Below are 20,896 nucleotides of genomic sequence, written 5' to 3' on the forward strand. Positions count from 1 at the left end.
ACAAAACAAACCAGCTGGATATTTCTGGAAAAGAATAGCAGTGAAACAGTCAGTGCACACATTTATATTGTTGTGTTTGGGCTTTTGGAATTAAGGCTAAGACAAATTGGCAAATTCCCACCTCCCACGTTACTGCTCCAATTTCCTCACACACTATGGATGATTATACTCAGAAAATAAATCACCCTGTCCAGAAGGCTGAAAAGTGCAATTTTCACCCAGAAACTCAACATTACATTGCCCAGAAACTCACAGAACTCCTTAGAGAAGCATCCATGCAGCATGCCTGCTGAGTCAATTGTGATGGAACTTTAGTTTCTCTTGGGACATTTAGCATGTGTCCACCACCACAGGTTAACTGGGCAGAAAGCATGGCCTGAGACCACAAAAAAGCAATAGCAGCCTCTAAAATTGTTTTTAGTGTGAAGCAGATGAGATACAAGATGGTTATAAGGAAGAACTGAAGGGTCTACTGTACCCATCAAGAGTCAGAGAAAATGAGTTATAAGCTCACCACGTGTGCAGATTGCTTACTGACCTCCTTATTCCTCCTACCCCACCATCAGGGCCCTGGAGTCCTTCTTGCCTTTAATAAAACACTCTAACTCTCATTGATGATGACTGTTGCAGCTCTTATCAGTTAGGGTACAACTTAGGGAATATATTTGCTCTTTCTTTGAGTTGTTCTCAGGATATGTTGTGTAAGTCATCATACACCCTGCTCCTATCTTGGGGTCATCTGCAAACTTACTGATGCTGGACTCAATCCCCTGCTCCAGATCATCAATACAGGTACTGAACAGGACTGAGCCCAGCACTGATTCTTATCGCTTGTTCTCTGCAGTCACTACTTCCCTCACCTAGAAATCAAGTTTTTATATAGCAATACAAGTATGGGAGGCATCTGGTATTACTGCTACAAGACATTAGTTGTAGCTGGTTGTAGTGGTTAAATCCCAAAGCTGTTGCTGTGTAACAGCTCCAGTGCATGGTGTTTGTTTTAACCAAGCCGAGGAGAGGTGTTAATCAGAAGGAACTGCAGTAGCGCCGCAGCCATCTGCACACTGGGCTATTTTTAAGGCAGAACTCGAGAGGAGAAGCCAGCTCCTCTGAAAACAAAGAAAACTACTAAGCCAAAATCAAACAATAAACTTCCTTGCTTAGCCATAGCTGCAATCCATCTCACACTTTGGTTTTGGGAAGAAGCATCTAGATATTATGACATTCCACAATGTACTTTTTCACTATCACACTAAACCAATAATCACATTAGCAAGGTTCTCCTCTCCCTTCCTCCCATCGAGACACAGATACTGCTTTTAATTGCTTCCAGAGAAACATCTGGTCCTGCCAATGCAACTGGACCAGAGCACAGTGGATGTCAGGCTATACCTGATCACTACATACAAGCTTCAACCAGGGAGGTGGTTGAGGCCCCATGGCTGGAGGCGTTTGAGGCCAGGCTGGATGAGGCTCTGGCCAGCCTGATCTAGAGCAGGGTGTCCCTGGCCATGGCAGGGGGTTGGAAATGGCTGATCCTTGTGGTCCCTTCCAACCCTGACAGATTCTGTGACTAATGCAAGACTTACAGAGGTAAATTAATGCTCTCCTTAGTGGTCTTCAGTATGTTACTCCTAACCCACACAAACTCCCAGGTCCATTTGGGAAATTCAAAACATACTTATCCCTAAATGGACTTCTCAGGCACGGTTTGAGCCACTTCCAAACAGCAGCAAGGGGCAAGTTTGAAATCTGACACTGCTAACATTTTCTAGTATCCCTAACACAAAAAGATAAAGGAGTTCAGTAGTGCTGTACTGATACATTAATGTGTGTGGAAAGCCACTTCATGTGAAACAAATCTCGTGTTACAGGAGCACTAACCAGTGACTGCTGGAACAGAAGGCACTTCTTTGGGTCAATCCCACAGGCAAGGATGGCAGCAGCGGTGTCCAGCACGTTCTGGCGCAAGACAGCAGGTTCCTTGGGCACAGTGATGGAGTGCATGTCCATAATGCTATACAGCACTGAGCTGCACTCTTCCTGCAGATTCACCCAGTTCTGAATGGCTCCGAGGTAGTTGCCCAGGTGAGGTGTCCCAGTCGGCTGGATGCCAGAGAAAACCCGATCCACGACCGTGCTCTGGTACAAAGCATTGGTAAAATTAACACATGCCTTTGTTTGGACAGATTCTTTTGAATTCTCAAGTCACTGATAAAGATTCATTTATGCCTGTCTCTTCTCTCCTCCTGGCAGGGTGTTAACATAGAAAATTGCCTCAGGACTGACTAAAAATAATTGCAAGAAGGTAGTCAAAGCACTCCCTCTTAGCACAGAGATCACAGAATCACAGAATCAAGCAGGTTGGAAGAGACCTCCAAGCTCAGCCAGCCCAACCTAGCACCCAGCCCTGGCCAATCAACCAGACCATGGCACTAAGTGCCCCAGCCAGGCTTGGCTTCAACACCTCCAGGCACAGCCACTCCACCACCTCCCTGGGCAGCCCATTCCAATGCCAATCACTCTCTCTGCCAACAACTTCCTCCTAGCATCCAGCCTAGACCTCCCCTGGCACAGCTTGAGACTGTGTCCCCTTGTTCTGTTGCTGGGTGCCTGGCAGCGGAGTCCAACCCCACCTGGCTGCAGCCTCCCTTCAGGTAGCTGCAGAAAACAACAGTTGTAGACAGACAACAGTTTTAGACAGGATCACCTAGTTCCAACTCCCCTGCCATGGCCAGGGACACCCTACCCTAGAGCAGGCTGCACACAGCCTCAGCCAGCCTGGCCTCAAACACCTCCAGCCAGGGGGCCTCAACCACCTCCCTGGGCAACCCACTCCAGCCTCTCACCACTCTCCTGCTCAACAACTTCCTCCTCACAGCCACTCTCACTCTCCCCACCTCCAGCTTTGCTCCATTCCCCCCAGTCCTGTCACTACCTGGTAGCCTCAAAAGTCCCTCCCCAGCTTTTTTGCAGGCCCCCTTCAGATCCTGGAAGCGCTTGACCCAAAGGTCAAACTATAATGAAAGAGGTTATCAAAGTTCTGAATCTACTTCTCTTGGCAGCACAGGAGTTTCTTTAGGGGTCTACAGAGAGATACTGCTTGAGTTCGGGATCCCACTGGCAATACTGTGGATGCAGGAGGAGCATTAAAACGTCAAGAGCTGAGGAGAGTTCACTGAGAAGCAGTAACAGTTAAAAAAATACTAAGAAGCTGAGGTTGTGGGCAAAAAAAGAAGAAGCTAAAGCATGTATAGCTTGGCTAAGTGAGAGTTATCACCTCAGAAAGTTTGTTTTCCTGCATCCCAGCCCTTCAATGACCATTTTCTCAGAGCCCCAAGCTGTCAGCATATGATCAATTACCTCTCTGACCTTTCCAAAGAATTCCACCATACTCAGAAGTAACTCAGCAATGTTTGATGTGAAAATGCTTGTTACATGCCAAGTTGTAAGAGCATGCAAGTCTGCTTGCCTTATAAATGAGGGTTCCACCAAGCTCAGCAGGGAGCAGCTGCACAGGGCAAGCTCGCAAACTGCTGTGCAGCAGGAACTCCAACCCCACCAGGACTCCCTCTGGCTGTGTGATTTCTTTTCCTGATCTATTTTATAAGCAACATCTATAACAAACTTCAGAGAATTGGTTTACCAATTTACTTACCAATTAATTTTGCCAATTTAATTTACCCATTTAAATGTACCAATTTAATTTACCCATTAAATTCACCAATTTATTTTACCAATTTAATTTACCCATTTTTACCCATTTAATTTACCAATTTAATTTACCCACTTAAATTACCAATTTAATTTACCCATTAAAATTACCCACTTAAATGTACCCATTTAATTTACCCATTTAACGTGCCCATTTAAATTCACCCATTATATTTACCCATTTAATTTACCCATATAAATGTACCCATTTAATTTACCCATATAAATGTACCCATTTAACATGCCCATTTAAATTCAGCCACTACATTTACCCATTTAATTTACCCATTTAAATTTACCCATTTAACTTGCCCATTTAAATACACCCATTACATGTACTCATTTAAATGTATCCATTTACATTTACCCATTTAATTTACCCATATAAATTTACCCATTACAGATAGGTTTACTGTAATACTACATTAAGTTAGCATCTCAATGTTAACATAAATTAATGCTCTAATGAGATAATTACAGATAGGTTTATTCTAAGACTACATTAATTTAGCATCTCAGTGTTAACATAAATTAATGCTCTAATGAGATAATTACAGATAGGTTTATTGTAAGACTACATTAAGTTAGCATCTCAGTGTTAACATAAATTAATGCTCTAATGAAATAATTACAGGTAGGTTTACTGTAATACTACATTAAGTTAACATCTCAGTGTTAACATAAATTAATGCTCTAATGAGATAATTACAGGTAGGTTTACTGTAATACTACATTAAGTTAACATCTCAGTGTTAACATAAATTAATGCCCTGTGCTAGAAAAGTCTCAAGCACTATGTAAAATGGCCAAAGTGTCATTTGAAGAGAGAACAAAGTTCTCTGTCCAGTGAAGAGAGTATCTGTGTAAGCAAGCATGGCATCTTTAATGGTGCTTACATGTAAACAACCCCTTGTGAAAGGTTTGTTCAGTATATGGGCAATAAAGAGCAAGTTAAACGTAAGGGACAAACAGTAGCAGCATTATACTAGTCTAGGCTCAGCAGCTGCTTAACTTGAAGTATGGAATTTGCAGAAAGAAGTTAAATCCAATAATGAAAACTGAGCTAGGCTGGATCTGGGTAAAGCACCAGCAAATACATGACAAAGAACAAACCCTCATTAGCTCCAAGCCGAGGGACAAATGTGACCAGAAGTCTTCAACTATTTTGATTCCATTTAATGACATAAAGCATGAGATGTTACAGCAAATGGGGTGGCATGAAATATTGCATTGTTAGCAGAAGCTTGTGTTTCGAAGTCCTCACAAAACACCCTTAAATGAATCGTGGATTTCTAGCACTAAAAATATACAGAGAACATTGCCTCTTTGGAGACAGTTTATGTCCCATGTTTGCTCACTCCGTGAGAAGCAGCGGGCAGCATAGCAACGTGGCAGGGGAGTTCTGCCTGGTACCATGAAATCATGAGCCTGGAATGCACTTCAATGAAGCTGTTAGGTCAGGGGATGCGAGCTGTGTGCTCCAAAGTACTGGAGTTGGAAAGGGATAAAAACAAAAGGAGTGAAGACTTCCCAGTGGAGCAGAGTAAAAGCCACAAGACATGCAGCTCCAGCCCACAGGCACTCACTCATTCAGACATCTGTAGTAAGCACAGTGTGAGCCTGCTGTTCGTGTGTTTAACTCTGTGTGGTGTGTGCACCTATGCCAGTAGTGCTGCATCTTGATCTCCACTCCTGTTAAAAGTACAGTGTATGACAGATGGCTTAACATCTACTATTTGTTTTCTCTCAATAAGACTTCTGCACAGCAATTCCAAACACCACAGTGCATTTTTCAGCAGCACTTCTTAATGAAGAAAGACAATGAGGTACTACAACAGTCCAGAGGTCAACAAAGCTGGTGAAGGCTCTGGAGAACAGGTCTTGTGAGGAGTGGCTGAGGGAACTGGGACTGTTTAGTCTGAAGAAAAGAAGGCTTCAGAACGACCTTCTTGCTCTTTACGACTACCTGAAAGGAGGCTGGAGCCAGGCAGGTGTTCAGCTCTTCTCACTAGTAACAAGAGACAGGATGAGAGGAAATGGCCTTAAGTTGCACCAGAGGAGGTTTAAGTTGGCTATTAGAAGCGAATTCTTCACTGAAAGGCTTCTCAAACCCTCTAACAGCTGGTGAAATCCCCATCCCTGGTGGTGTTTTAAAGATACAGAGATGTGGTGCTGGGGACATGGTTTAGCAGCAGCCTTGGGAGAGTTAGATAGTGTGGTTGAACTCAATCTCAAAGGTCTTTTCCAACCAAATTGACTCTGTGAAGCTTGGCACCAAACTCCATTATGATTCAGGTGTTCTCTTACCTAACCTCCTTTTTCACAATGAGCTAAACAACTACTGCTCCTTATCCCAAAAAGCTGTCAATGTCGAAATGCTCTCAGATTAGGAGTAAGCATGACACACTTGTCTCAGAGCAGGATGGCTGAAGTCTGGCCCAAACACCCTGCAGTATGGCCTCATTCATTTTCAATGCAAAAGAGGACACTGGAAAAGACAATAGCTTCCAAAGATCTAATACTGCTTTCCTTGACCGAAGCAAGAGCTTTGCTCAGTGTGTCATACTTGTAGTAAGGACAGCTACAACTGACTAGGCAGTCAAAAATACACTCCTTCTCTGCTCATGGGACTAGTGTGGGAACTAGAGAACACACTGAAATTAAATTCACTGAGTTCCCCAATTAGAGTTAAGGAAAAGACCCATGCAAATCAAAACCTCCCCTGTTGCTGGCCAGTTCAGGCTGTAGCCAGGTGGAGGTTGGTCTCTTCTGCCAGGCAAGCAGCAACAGAACAAGGGGACACAGCCTCAAGCTGTGCTGGAGGAGGTCTAGGCTGGATGTTAGGAGGAAGTTGTTGGCAGAGAGAGTGATTGGCATTGGAATGGGCTGCCCAGGGAGGTGGTGGAGTCACTGTGCCTGGAGGTGTTGAAGCCAAGCCTGGCTGGGGCACTTAGTGCCATGGTCTGGTTGACTGGCCAGGGCTGGGTGCTAGGTTGGACTGGATGATATTCCAGCCTGGTTGATTTATGATTCTGTGCATCACTTCCATGGTCGTGCTGGTCACACTATTCCTGGTGCAGCCCACTCCTACATAGACAAGCACAAAGACTGCTTCTAAGTTTCCCTTTTTCTTCCTTCTTTTTTCCCTTATCTCTCGTGGCATTAACACTTCACTTGTCCCAGTTGGGCTTTCCAATTTATGCTTTAGCTACCAAAACCTGGCTCATCTGCTTTCCCTTCATTTTGTTGCTTATTAGCTGTCTGAAGGTAAGTTTTCCAGGCCAGAGCTAGCAGACCAGCCTGTCATTTTAGAAACAAGAGCTTTGAAGCTGCCAAGTATTAATGAGTGAAATAAAAAAGTCATAGATAGATGTAGAAATGCAGTAGTTTGAGTCTTCTCTCAGCCAAAGGATTTCTTTTGTCTCTGAGGCTGAGGCAAGGTTTGGGGATTTGGAGGGGGTTTTTTACTTCCCTTTTTGATTCCTGTGGAGAGTGGCCAAAATTTCCGATTTCCAGGTCTTGTGTTTTAGTTGTGTCTGTTTGCTTAATGTTGCTCTTTCTTCCCTTTTGACTTTCACATTTTCTTCCGGACAATTGAAACTTGCCTAAGCTGGAGACTACTGGAGCAGAATGAGCAGCCACAGATAAAGTTCTACCAAGAAGAGCAAAGTCTGTGAATGATTCTTTACTGTTTCCTGAGTCGTTCCCGGCTCATTAATCAGTGCTAGTGCTGTGGAGGCTGTGTGGTGTGTTATGTCGCCAGCACAGCAGCTTCTCCATCCCTTTCCCCCACCCCCTGCGTGCCTACACAGTGGGGAAAACTAGAGAGGGAAGCCATCAATCTTTCCAGCTGTAGATGTCAGCTGTGATTCTCCTGTTGACTTCCTGCTCTCTCCATCGTGCCCACCACCTGTGTTTAGAATTAGCTCTGATGCCGTGGATCTCACTTGGCTCTTCACCTGTTCTGCCCTAACTAAATAGCTGTTAAAATGAAGCAGAGGAGCTAAATGCTCTAGCATGTGAATAGTAACCACCAGTGTGGGCTGTGGGGTCAGGTTTGTTGCAGCTGCTGTTGTAATATTGTCATAATTTTCTGTAACAGTGTGGATATGGGGTCTGAAATCTCTCGCTTGTGCTTCAGCCCAAAGGTGACCTTGCAAGCAAGTCTTTCTTTAAATATAACAATGCTGATATTTATTGCATATATTAGAGATAGTCATAAGCCTGTTTCCCATTAGTTCTCTTGCTGGAATAGGTTTATGAACAAAGACCAACCTCTCTTATCCTGCTGCCCACACTGCTGCTGATCCAGCCCAGGATGCCATTGGCTCTGCTGCCCACCTGGGCACTGCTGCCTCAGCTTCAGCTCCTCTCTCCCAGCACCCCCAGGTCCCTCTCTGCCTGGCTGCTCTCAGCCACTCTATCCCCAGCCTGTAGTGCTCCTTGGGGTTGTTGTGGCCAAAGTGCAGAACCCTGCCTTTGGCCTTGTTCAATCTCATCCCACTGGCCTCTGCCCACTCACTTTGAGCACTATGTTTGATGTTGGGGCCCTTACGAAAACAAAGACATTGAGGTGCTGTGAGGAGGTGCAGAAAAAAGCAACAAAACTGGTGAAGGGTCTGGAAAACAGGTCTTCAAAGGAGCAGGTGAGGAAATTGGGGTTGTTTAGCCTGGTGAAGAGTAGGCTGAAGGGGAACCTTCTTGCCCTCTTCAGCTTCCTGAAAAGAGGTTGTACACAGGTGGTTGTTGGTCTCCTCTCTCTAGTAAGAAGTGATAGGATGAGAGGAAACCACCTCAAGTTGCACCAGGGGACACTTAGATCGGATACTAGAAGAAACTTACAAAGAGTTTCAAAACAGGACCCGCAGGGAGTTGGTTGAATCCTCATGGCTGGAGGCATTTAGAAGACAGAGATGCAGTGCTGAGGGAAGTAGCTTAGCACCAGCTTTGGTAATGTTAGATAACAACAGGACTCGATCTTAAAGGTCTTTTCCAACTGAAGCAATTCTACGATTCTCTTACAGACCTAATCTGTTTCTTTCAGCAATTACTTATCTGCAAATTTGCTGAGGCACCCTTTAAGACATGTTTACCTTGATCTGGTAGTACGATGCATCTAATAGTACCCAGGCTATTTAATCACAGCTAATGCTTCACATTACAGATTTAACGACTGACCACTACATTAGAAAGAAACATACTCAGACTGGAGAAGTTTTCAGGTAAGCAGCTTCTGAGGAAAGATTAACTCACTGCCTGGGAGCTGAACTCAATGAACACACAAATAGTGCTGCCGGGCAGCCCTTTCTCATCAAATGTAAATGTTAAATGCATTTACATTTAAGCTTGAGATGTTAATATTTATGTCTAAAACGAGAAACACATTTAAGCAAGGGGCATTGACAGCATATACTAACCCCACCCTCTAAATTTAACTCTGCCCTCTAGGGCTAGCAAAAGAATACAGTATGACTACATTTGGGGTTAGGCTGCCCTCTCATGCTGCCTTGTTACAGAAGACTAAACAAATGGATTCCTGACTGTGGTATGCTGTGTCCCACAAATGTATTCTCTCAGTCACCCTGATGAGCTCCACAGAATCATGGAATCACAGAATCGACCAGTAGGGATGTGCCTCTCAACCTGCTCCTGACAGCTGCAGGGAGAGCTGTAAGGATTTTCTGCAGCAGGTCGCCACAGCTCATACCACCACACAGCTGAAGGTACCCCTGGACCCAAGGCTACCGAGGATCCTTCCTTCCTGTGCAGAGATTCACAGGTTACACAAACTCTGTCTGTGGGACCTCCAGCAGCCAGCATGTCTGCAAAAGAGAAGAGTTGGCTCAACTGCCCTGCATGCAGTCCTGATCATATTTTAAATCACAGGATCACAGCTCACAGGATGTCAGGGGTTGGAAGGGACCCAAGGAGAGCATCCAGTCCAACCCCCTGCCAGAGCAGGACAATCCTATCTAACACAGAGCACACAGGAACACATCCAGACAGGCCTGGAAAGGCTCCACAGAAGCAGACCCCACAGCCTCTCTGGGCAGCCTGTGCCAGTGCTCTGGGACCCTTCCAGCAAAGAAGTTCCCCCTTGTGTTGAGGCACAACCTCCTGTGCTGCAGCTTACACCCATTGCTGCTTGTGCTATGCCAGGGAGCAGTGAGCAGAGCCTGTCCCCCCCTCCTGGCAGCCCTCAGATACTTATAAACATTGATCAAATCCCCTCTCAGTCTTCTCTTCTCCAGACTAAGCAGCCCCAGGTCCCTCAGCCTCTCAAACCATTTACTTGCCTTTTTAAAGCTACAGTAACAAAGCTTCTCCAGTACACCACCTAACCACAGACAGAAACTGCAGGCATTATCAAGCCCACTTCAGCCAGATTCCATTTACAGGTAAAGGATTTAAGACTATGTTCTTAAAACTACTACATGAGTAGGGTGCTGAGATAAACCAAACTAGTGCCTCCCTGACAGGAGGCTGCTGCAGGACCTAAGCATGCTGATCTATCATTAGGAACACTCTTGCCAGCTGGGCAGGGCATGAACATAAGCTCAGTTCATCGTGTGCTGCTTCCAAATCCATCAGATGATGCACACTATGCTCAAGGGTGCAAATCAAATAGTTGTAGCACTGTAGGCACTGGTTGAAGAAGGCAGCACAAGGGAAAAGCAAAGGGAGTGAAGACACAGCTTTGTTATACCATAGAGAACACCTCTGAGACACAAACCCATAGGAAAAAATAGTTTACTGCTCACTGAACAGTGTGGCTGAACCAGCAGCAGCCAAGCCATTAGTATTTAAGCGTATAGATGTCTTCTGGAAACAGTCCTCTAAGGCACCCACCAGGTTTGCCCTCCTCCTAACCCAGCTGCAGCCCTATGGGCTGGCAGAAAGCACAGTGGCACAGCAGCAGCTGGCAGAGAACCTCAAGCTCCTGTGTATCACCGAAGTGGAATTACTCTGTATCAGGCAGCTGAATGTCAGTTCTTGGCCAAATACAGAAGCAAATAAAGAACTGAGAAGAAATTACAGCTCTAACAGCAGGCAGGAGTATTTCTCAAGAATCAGTGACATCAGATCAATCCAGTAACCCTCTATGGCATAAAAGATACTAGAATGGAGAAGAATTAAATGTTATATTCTGATTTTCATTATGTTCCAATGCTATCTCAGTTTCTCCCAAGCTGGGGAAATAACACTTAAAAAGTAAGATATGCTTCAAGTGGAGCCAAACAGAAAACCAAACAAACCAATCAAAAAACCCACCAAAAAAATCCCCCCCAACCCAACCCAACCCAACCCAACCCACACAATGGCACTTACTCATAGCTTACAGTGGTTGTGGAAAGATACACCAAATACAGGCTTTCTCTTGGGTTCAGGATCTTCAACAAGACTGAGTGCAAGGTCCTGCATCTGGGTTGAGGTCTCTCCCAACCTGGTTGATTCTATGATTCTGGGCTATTTGATAGATCTGCTTCTAAGTTCATAGATGAAAACATTTTATATAAGCACCTTCAGGGATGGATATTCCACCACCACATAGCTAACTGATACAGGCATTACTGCCAACATGTGAAGTATATTGTATTTCTAAATTACAAATATAGGTTATTTGATATATGAAACATTGATCTGCTTCTAAGTTCATAGATGAAACCATTTTAAGTACCAAATACATAACACTCTTACTAAAGAATGCCCCCGTAACGAAACACTTCCTTCCCAGAGATATTAAAGCTTCTCTCTTACATTTTTGATCACAGTGGTATCCAAATCACTCAAAAACATCTGATCACTGCTGCTCCTTCTTTGACCTCTAGCTGAAAGAGAGTTTATTATATTTCTTTAACATGTTCTGGTCAAGTGAGGAGTCTGCTTGCTACCAGGATCACCCTCTGGGATATAAACACAGACTATCAACTTACACCTAGAGGGATGTTTTTCAAGAAACATTTTTTTGTTTGGAATGATTCTGTTTCTTCAGAATATTGTCCTAGAAACTCCAAGAGTAGTTAATTTCCTCTCTGTTATTTTATTTGGCAATTTCCTGTAGTGAGGAAAAGTTAGCTTCATTTCACACGGGGCCAAAATTAACACAGCTGTTCAAAAGCTTTCACCTTGCGGTCACTGCCTGAATTCATCTCTCAGGTGAAAAGAGAAGTTTTAAAACCTGTTGAGAGGCCTTAGGAGGTGCAAGTCCCAGTAAATTCCCTAATGGTGCACACTTGCCCAAAGCAAAATGTCATAGCTGGTCCTCCTCGTCTGCACTGAAGAGAATTCTATCAATGCCTCAGTGCAGGTTAAGGGATGGACGGACATGTTCCTGTGGGATTTACTCTGATCCTGCTTCGGGAAGGGATGTTGGACTAGATCATGCTGTGATTCTGTGAACATTACCTGTGGGATCAGAATGGCCACAGCATGTACCACTCAAGTCAGTACAAACTGTAGTCAGTCCCACTCCTTACAGACCTTGAGCTCAGAAATGTCACATGAAAAGTTCCTCAGTTTGTGTGTGACACTCAGTGCTCTGTTATCAGGACGAGAGCTCCCTCACTAACTTACCTATCTTATTCATAGAATCACAGTATCAACCAAGTTGGAAGAGACCTCCAAGCTCAGCCAGCCCAACCTAGCACCCAGCCCTGCCCAATCAACCAGACCATGGCACTAAGTGCCTCAGCCAGGCTTGGCTTCAACACCTCCAGGGATAGTAACTCCATCACCTCCCAATGCCAATCACTCTCTCTCGGAAGAATTTCCTCCCAACATCCAGCCTAGACCTCCCCTGGCACAACTTGAGGCTGTGTCCCCTTGTTCTCTTGCTGCTTGCCTGGCAGCAGAGCCCAACCCCACCTGGCTACAGCCTCCCTTCAGGTAGTTGTAGATAGCAACGAGGTCTGCCCTGAGCCTCCTCTTCTTCCGGCTAAACAGCCCCAGTTCCCACAGCCTCACCTCACAGGCTATGTTCCAGGCCTCTCACCATCTTCGTCACCCCTCTCTGGACACCTTCCAGCACCTCAACATCACACTGGCCCATAGGAAGGCAGGCAAATCACCAACTGTCAATTTGGATGGACATCAATGTAAAAGAAGCTGTTTGTACTGCAGGTATCCCAGGGAGGTACAACACACCATTTTGCTCTGAGTAATGCCAAGTACCCTACCACAGACTTAAAATCAGTGTTGCATGGCAAGCTGTAAAACTGTCCCTCTGAAAGGCATCACAGCACCTTTGGCTGTTGTGCCTGGCTTAATGCTCGACGAGCATGAAAAGTGCTGACATTGCCTTAACTCTCCAAAGATCCCAAAGGTAGATATCTTCCAAGGAAAAAACCCACCAGAACAAGAGAATGAAGCTAAGGTGGAAGTGCAGGAAGAGCAGAATCCATTCTTGGTGGCAGCAATTGCGTGGGCTAATCTGTTGCCAGCAGAGACACAAAATGAGATTGGGTCAGGAACTCAAAGGGATGAACCTTCTTTCCCTTTACATAATCAACAAAGAGGCTTTGAAATGCTGGAAACAGTTTTGTTCTTCCAGGCAAACGGAAAGCACCCTATGGATGCCTATTAAGTAAAATCTTTCCACATCTTGGCAAGTATGTGGTTTCAAGAAAAATATTTGCAAATGGATAACCCAATTCAAGCAGAAGTCAAAGACCACCTTTGAAAGCAACTTTGATGTGTCTGTAAAAAGATTATATTTAGGAAGGAGAGCATAACGCAGCTCTGCCATCAAAAGCTTGTACCTCCTGGTATTTCTTTGCTGCTGTTAATACAAAAAGCAATGCTGGGAAGCAGAAAAGTGAGTGCCTGAAGGACCTAGGATTAAGGCAGAGTCCCTGAGAAGAACTGCTCCTGCTGTTAGATAAACTCAAAACAGGCCATTGAACAATTTTGTTGCCTAAAAGCAGGCAGATTACAGTACCTACAAGTGTGGTGGCAGGAAATAGTTGCTATGTGAATTTCTGGTGAGATCACCAGGAAGCCTGGAGTCTCTTCTTAAAGTAGACATGTTGGTCTCTCTTTTCCAAGGCACAGCTAACATAGCAGACTCCAAAGACACACTTATGCAGCTGGCAAAAGCTTAACATGATGACAGTGAGCCTGGGAAGTTAAGAACGTGCTAGCATGTCCATGATTTTGAAGCCTAGCCAACAGCCTTCCAAATGAGATTAAAAGTTCATCATGCAGATTGTGAAGAGGACACAACAAAGACCAAGCAATAATATCTGCTTGTCACTGAGTTTATGCTACCAGAAACAACAGTCACAGGGTTCAGAAACACACTCAGCCTGTCTCTCAAAGTGTGAGTACATATACAGAACCACAGAATTGTTTGGAATGCGCTGGAAAAGATGTCAAAGACCATCAAATCCAACCATCAGTCCAACACCATCATGGCCATTCAACCATGCTGCAGAGTGCCATGTCCACACATTCCTTGAACACCTCCAGGGATGGTGACTCCAGCCCCTCTCTGGGCAATGCATTCCAATACCTGACCACTCTTTCTGTACAGATTTTTTCCTAATATCCAATCTAAACCTCCCCCAACAGAGTTTCAGGTCATTTCCTCTCGTCCTATCACTCGACACTAGAGAAAAGAGATTGAACCCCACCTCACTACAGCCTTTCAGGTAATCTTAGAGAGTGATAAGGGCTTCCCTCATCTTCTGCAGACTAAAGAATCCCAGTTCCTTCAGCTGCTCCTCACAAGACACATTTTACAGACCCTTCAACAGCTAAGTAGCCCTTCTCTGGATCGGCTCCAGCACCTCAGTGCTCCTCCACACAACGTAAATTCCTCATTCAGCTATTATGGAGTGTGTCCAGAGCAGGACCAGGAGGATGCTCAGAGAGCTGGAGCAGCTCTGCTGTGAGCACAGACTGAAAGAGTTGGAGCTCAACCCTGACTGATTCTATGATTCTATATCATGCAGACATCACTGAAGCAATCAGCTAAATTTCAGCTTTCCCTTCTGCCAGTTCCAAGAAATAGAAGCAAGCTTTAGCATGTCAAAGAACTCAAAAGACAGAAGGAAAAGCAGGCATCTTATTTCTAGTAGCAACTGTCACATTTCAGCACCAGAATGAGAGAAATGAAAAAGTTAGGTTTGTATATTTCATTGCATAATCACCATGTATTTATTTCTCTCTACCTACATACGCCTTTCCACCACAACGAGCACTCCCTCAAGGTGGACCATCTCTGGTGGCAAAAATGTATTTAATCCTAGCCAGTGATTACATACAGTTGACTGATACAATAGAAGACTGTAAAATCTGTTACACTTGCTGAGCTGGGGACTCCAGAAACAGTACTGTTATAGTCAATGGCTCAAATAACCATAGAATCACAGAATCAGTCAGGGCTGGAAGGGACCACAAGGAGCAGCCAGTTCCAACCCCCTGCCATGCCCAGGGACACCCTACCCCAGTGCAGGCTGCACACAGCCTCAGCCAGCCTGGCCTCAAACACCTCCAGCCATGGGGCCTCAACCACCTCCCTGGGCAACCCACTCCAGCCTCTCACCACTCTCCTGCTCAACAACTTCCTCCTCATGGCCAGCCTGAACCTACCCACCTCCAGCTTTGCCCCATTCCCCCAGTCCTGGCACTCCCTGATACCCTGAAACGTCCTTCTGCAGCTTTTTTGTAGGCCCCTTCAGATACTGGAAGGAAAAGAATTTCAATTCACTACTTACAAACTCAGAAGAACTTGAAAAATACATGATCTAAGGTGACTTAACTGACTTAATATTTAGTAGTTTTCTTCACTTCAGCACTTCAGTTTCTAATCCTTGTATAATTTGAGTCAGCTCCACAAAATGTTTGCTCATCCAGCCCTGAACCCCCAGCACAAACCACAGCTTATGTCATGGAAAAAGTAATTGTTGGATGTCTCGAATGGCACTTAGTGTATTAGTAAATGGAAATTCTATCTGCCAGCAGCAAAACAAGACACCCTCCCCCCATCAGCAGTCCAGAGGCAGAGGTGATCCTGTACCAGTCACAATGTTTGTACCAACATAGGCACCAGAGAAATTCACACACAAAACTTCCATATCCAGGGCTGCCAGAGTGGCATCTTTCATTGCACTCACCATACAAAACCAAGCTAATAAAACCAGAAGTCTCTCAAGAGAAAATAAAACAGGCCCAGCCAAGAGACTGAAGGCAAGGGCCAGAGGGAGAAAGAATAGTGGGACTCTACCCAAGCTCTGCCAAGATGCCAGAATAAAAGGCTGTTTCTTGCTAAAATAATCTATGTTTGCCAAAACTTATTGTTGGAATTCCACTATGGAAATGAATAGGACCCGTTCGTGCCCCAGAGATCCTTCATTTCTGTCTCCAATGGGGGCTCTCTCCTGTACAGCTACAACAGAGAGAGAATTCACTAGAGGCAAGGCACTAGAGAAGGGCAAGGAAGCTGGTGAGGAGCCTGGAACACAAACCCTATGAGGAGAGGCTGAGGGAGCTGGGGGGGTGCAGCCTGCAGCAGAGGAGGCTCAGGGCAGAGCTCATTGCTGTCTGCAGCTACCTGAAGGGAGGTTGGAGCCAGGTGGGGGCTGGTCTCTTCTCCCAGGCACCCAGCAACAGAACAAGGGGACACAGCCTCAAGCTGTGCCAGGGCAGGTCTAGGCTGGATGTGAGGAGGAAGTTGTTGTCAGAGAGAGTGATTGGCATTGGAATGGGCTGCCCAGGGAGGTGGTGGAGTCACCGTGCCTGGAGGTGTTGAAGCCAAGCCTGGCTGGGGCACTTAGTTGCCATGGTCTGGTTGGTTGGGCAGGGCTGGGTGCTAGGTTGGACTGGATGATCTTGGAGGTCTCTTCCAACCTGGTTGATTCTATGATTAAGCACAGGAGATTAAGAGACCTGTCTCTACATCTGCAATCTTTGATAAATCTCAAGCTCAGTGAAGATGCAAGAAACTGATCTTCTCACTGCATGCTTCCCTTCAGCTCTGAAAATGATACACAAGCTAACGGGTTTGTTCTGGCATAGAGAACAAGTACAATGCTTTATCTGCAAGACAGCTACTGTCCCCAGACATATTTTAATTACTAAACATCAAATATAGAATCATTTCAGTTGAAGACAACCTTTAATATCATCCAGTCCAAGCATTATCTTACTCTACAAAGGCTGGTGCCAAACCATGTTCCTCAGCACATTTCTCGTGTCTTTAAAACACCTCCAGGCAGGGATGGGGATTCAGCTGCCTCTCTGGGGAGCCTGTTCCAAGCTCTGAGAACCCTTTCAGTGAAGAATCTGCCTCTAATAGCCAACCTAAACCCACACTGGTACCACTTGAGACTTTTTCCTTTTGTTACTAGGGAGATGAAACCAGCACCCACCTCACTACATGCACCTTTCAGTCTGTCATACAGAGTGATGTCTCCTCCAGGCTCAACAATGCCAGTTCCTTCAGCCACTCCACATAAGAGAGATAAGAAAAATAAAAGCACATGTCTGTCCTAGGGGGGATGGAGCAAAGCCTCAGAGTGGCTGTGAGGAGGAAGTTCTTCAGCATGAGAGTGGTGAGAGCCTGGAATGGGTTGCCCAGGGAGGTGGTTGAGGCCCCATGGCTGGAGGTGTTTAAGGCCAGGCTGGATGGGGCTCTGGCCAGCCTGCTCTAGGGTAGGGTGTCCCTGCCCATGGCAGGGGGGTTGGAACTAGATGATCCTTATGGTCCCTTCTAACCCTGACTGATTCTATGATATGATTAATTAGGAAAGACTTCCACTACAGCCCAGACAGGTGACACCAGAGGTTCAAAAAAAAGGCTGAAACATCTTGCTAAATCCACCTGATTTCAGGAGGATTTGGTTAATTAGATAAATTTTAGTAACTATGTCCAAAATCAGTAGTAAACAAAACAAACGAGTTACAATTCTGGCAAATGGGGTGGGGGAAGGAAAAGAAGTTCCAATTGCTACACACGAATCCACACAGAAACTGCTTGTATTTGGAAAGCAGCTCTGAAGCTAGGCCTTTCTGAAGGTCCTGTAAATGACAACATACTGAGCCAGCCCACACTGCACAGCATGACACAGCATCTGTCTTTGCTGCCTGACAGGCATTTGCATTGCCAGCTTTTTTCCCCCAGTCAAAAGCACTTTGTTACCTCTATCCTTCATCACAGAATCACTTCAGTTGGAAAAGCCTCTTAGGATCACTGACTGCAATCTTTACCTAACTCTAACAAGTTTGGTGCTAAACCATGTCTCTCAGCACCGTGCATCTGCATCTTTGAAATACCTCCAGGGATGCTACACTGGGGACCAATGAAATCACAAACCCAAGGCAGGAACTTAAACTCTCTGCTCATCTATCAATATGGACAGATGCTCTGAAGCAAATCTGCTGCAGCAACCTGTGTATGCGTGCTGTTGATTACACATATCTGGGGACTCATTTCATTAATGGTTAGAAAAGTGAGCCCTATGTGACAGCAACAAATTAATACTGGGAACATGGACACTTTTAAATTGTTTGCATTCCATTCATAACTCATCTGAGTGAAACCAAAATTTGAGCTCCCTCTCTCTCACTGTAATCTCTGAAAGCCTCAATTTCAGTTACTTCCTCTCTCTGAAACCCATATGGTAACTATAGGTAAAAAACAGCCAAGATTTAATTTGCAGTCTGGGAAAAAGGCTTTTCTAAAACAATTCTTCAATTTTTCTCTAACTGCCATTTTCACAGCCATCTTCATTTAAATTTATGAAACGTGACCAGACATTAACTTGACCAGGGCAGAAACAATCAGGTGGCCTGAGATAAGAAAAAGAACAAAAGAAAAAGAAAGAAAAATACTTCCTCAAAAAACGAATCAAATTTCAGCAGGGCAAATCAAACTGAAGACCTCTTTTTAATACTGCCCAGAACCACTGAGGTTCACAGAGGCCTAACAAAGTACCAGAGAATCATAGACTCAGGGTTGGAAGGGACCACAAGGATCAGCCAGCTCCAACCCCCTGCCATGGCCAGGGACACCCTACCCTAGAGCAGGCTGCACACAGCCTCAGCCAGCCTGGCCTCAAACACCTCCAGCCATGGGGCCTCAACCACCTCCCTGGGCAACCCACTCCAGCCTCTCACCACTCTCCTGCTCAACAACTTCCTCCTCACAGCCACTCTGAACCTACCCATCTCCAGCTTTGCTCCATTCCCCCCACTCCTGCCACTCCCTCAACGCCTCAAAAGTCCCTCCCCAGATTTTTTTTGGAGGCCCCCTTCAGATGCTGGCAGGCCACAAGAAGGTCACCTGGGAGCCTCCTCTGCTCCAGCCTGCACAGCCCCAACTCTTTCAGGCTGTGCTCACAGCAGAGCTGCTGCAGCCTCTCAGCATCCTCCTGGCCCTGCTCTGGACACACTCCAGCATCTCCACATCCCTCTTGGAATGGGGGCTCCAGAGCTGGATGCAGACAAAAGAACATAAAAGGACCAATGTCATTCCATCTCAAAAAATACAAATAAAGAATCTTAGAACCATTTAGCTTGGAAAAGATCTTTGAGATCACCAAAAGTCCAACCATTAGCTAACTCTTCAAAGCCTGGTGCTAAATCATGTCCCACAGTACCATATCTCTGCATCTTCTAAACAGTCACAGGGATGGGAGGTCTTCTGCTTAGTCTGAATTCTCAGTGAACAGAACATATTGTTTGCAATTCTCTAGAAGATAACTGCAGCAAAAGAACCACAGGCATGGGTTAAGAGCAAAGTTTGCCAGATTAATTTAGGCCTGGAGACTGTCCTGGGTTAACAAGGTCTGCTCTCATAAGTCCCTCTCTACCCACACAGACGGAAGGGAAAGTAACACAAAAATAAACCCTGGGTTGAGATAAAGAGCTTTACTGGAAGATGATGCAATGCACAATTACCTTAGCCTATTTGCAGAAAAGCACAGCAAAATGCAGAGGCAGCAGAAGAAGCCAGCGACCTCCCTTTGCTTCCCAACCCACAGCCTGCCCAGCAGAACCAGACCCACACCCCAAAACCAGAAACAGCAATTGCAACAGGAAGCCTCTCAGGTTACAATCTGAACTTCAAGCCCCATGACACTTCACTCCAGCCAGCACTTTCATTTTGAAGCTGGCATAAGACAGCCTGGTATTGAATATTATCAGCAGATTCAACTCACAACAAGACCCATTAGGCAGTCACAGCAGAGGAAGATGTAGTAAAGACCTCTTGATTTTAGCACCACTTTTGATGACAAACAGTGAAGTGAGCTAGAGAAACTGAAACTACCTACAGCAATCTACCTTGTGGCATTTTTCAGATAATAGCTCACATAAACTAAAAAACATTCACACAGAGTGAATCACAGACAGGTAGAGGGTGGAAAGGACCTCTGGACATTCCAAGACACCCCAATAAGGCAAGGTGACCTAGAGCAAAATGTACAGGAACATGTCCAGCCAGGTTTTGAAAGTCTTCAGAGAAGGAGACTCCACAGCCTCTCTGGGCAGTCTGATCCAGTGCTCCAGCACCCTTGCAGACAAGAACTTTTTCCTTATGGTTAACCAAAACCTCCTGTGTTCTAGTTTGTGCCTGATGACCCTTGCTCTATAACTGAGCACCACTAAAAAGATCCTGGACCCATCCTCTTGATCTCTACCCTCTAGCTATCAATCAGGATTGAGAAGATGCCCTTTCTGTCTTTTCCTTCTCCAGGCTAAAGAGCCCCAGGCACCCCAGCACCTCCATGTCACAGAGATGCTCCAAATCCCTCAGCATCTTTGTGACTCATTGCTGGACTCTCTCCATTAGTTCCCTGTCTTTCTTGAACTAGGGAGACCAAAACTGAACACAATACTCCATGTGTGGCCTCAGCAGGGCAGAGTAAAGAGGGAGGAGAATCTCCCTCAATCAGGCAGCCACACTCTTCTTAATACATCACAGGATGCCATTGACCTTCTCAGCTATAAGGGCACATTGCTGGCTCACAGGGAATTTGTCCACCAGCACTGCCAGGTCTTCCTCTACTGACCTGCTTTCCAACAGGCCAAGTCTTAACCTGTAGTGATGCAGGCAGTTATACCTTCCCAGGTGCAGGACTCCACACTTGCCTTTGTTGAACTTGATGAGGTTAATGAACTGCTAAGATTACCAACATGTTAGCTAAGATTTATTGGCTTTCAAGCTCTTGTCCTTGCAGTG

General features: G+C 45.4%; 1 protein-coding gene across 2 annotated transcripts in view; it reads right to left on the reverse strand.

Annotated features, from left to right (window-relative positions):
• Nucleotides 1-20,896, reverse strand: part of WARS2 (tryptophanyl tRNA synthetase 2, mitochondrial) — a 37,608-nt gene that overhangs the window by 15,129 nt on the left and 1,583 nt on the right. For both annotated transcript variants that reach the window (XM_064143960.1, XM_064143959.1), the window contains exon 2: nt 1,885-2,142. In XM_064143960.1, the coding sequence (XP_064000030.1) occupies nt 1,885-2,142 (258 nt within the window). The remainder of the gene's footprint in view (nt 1-1,884; nt 2,143-20,896) is intronic.

Source organism: Pogoniulus pusillus, chromosome 5, assembly GCF_015220805.1.
Source record: "Pogoniulus pusillus isolate bPogPus1 chromosome 5, bPogPus1.pri, whole genome shotgun sequence".
Classification (NCBI taxonomy): Eukaryota; Metazoa; Chordata; class Aves; order Piciformes; family Lybiidae; genus Pogoniulus; species Pogoniulus pusillus.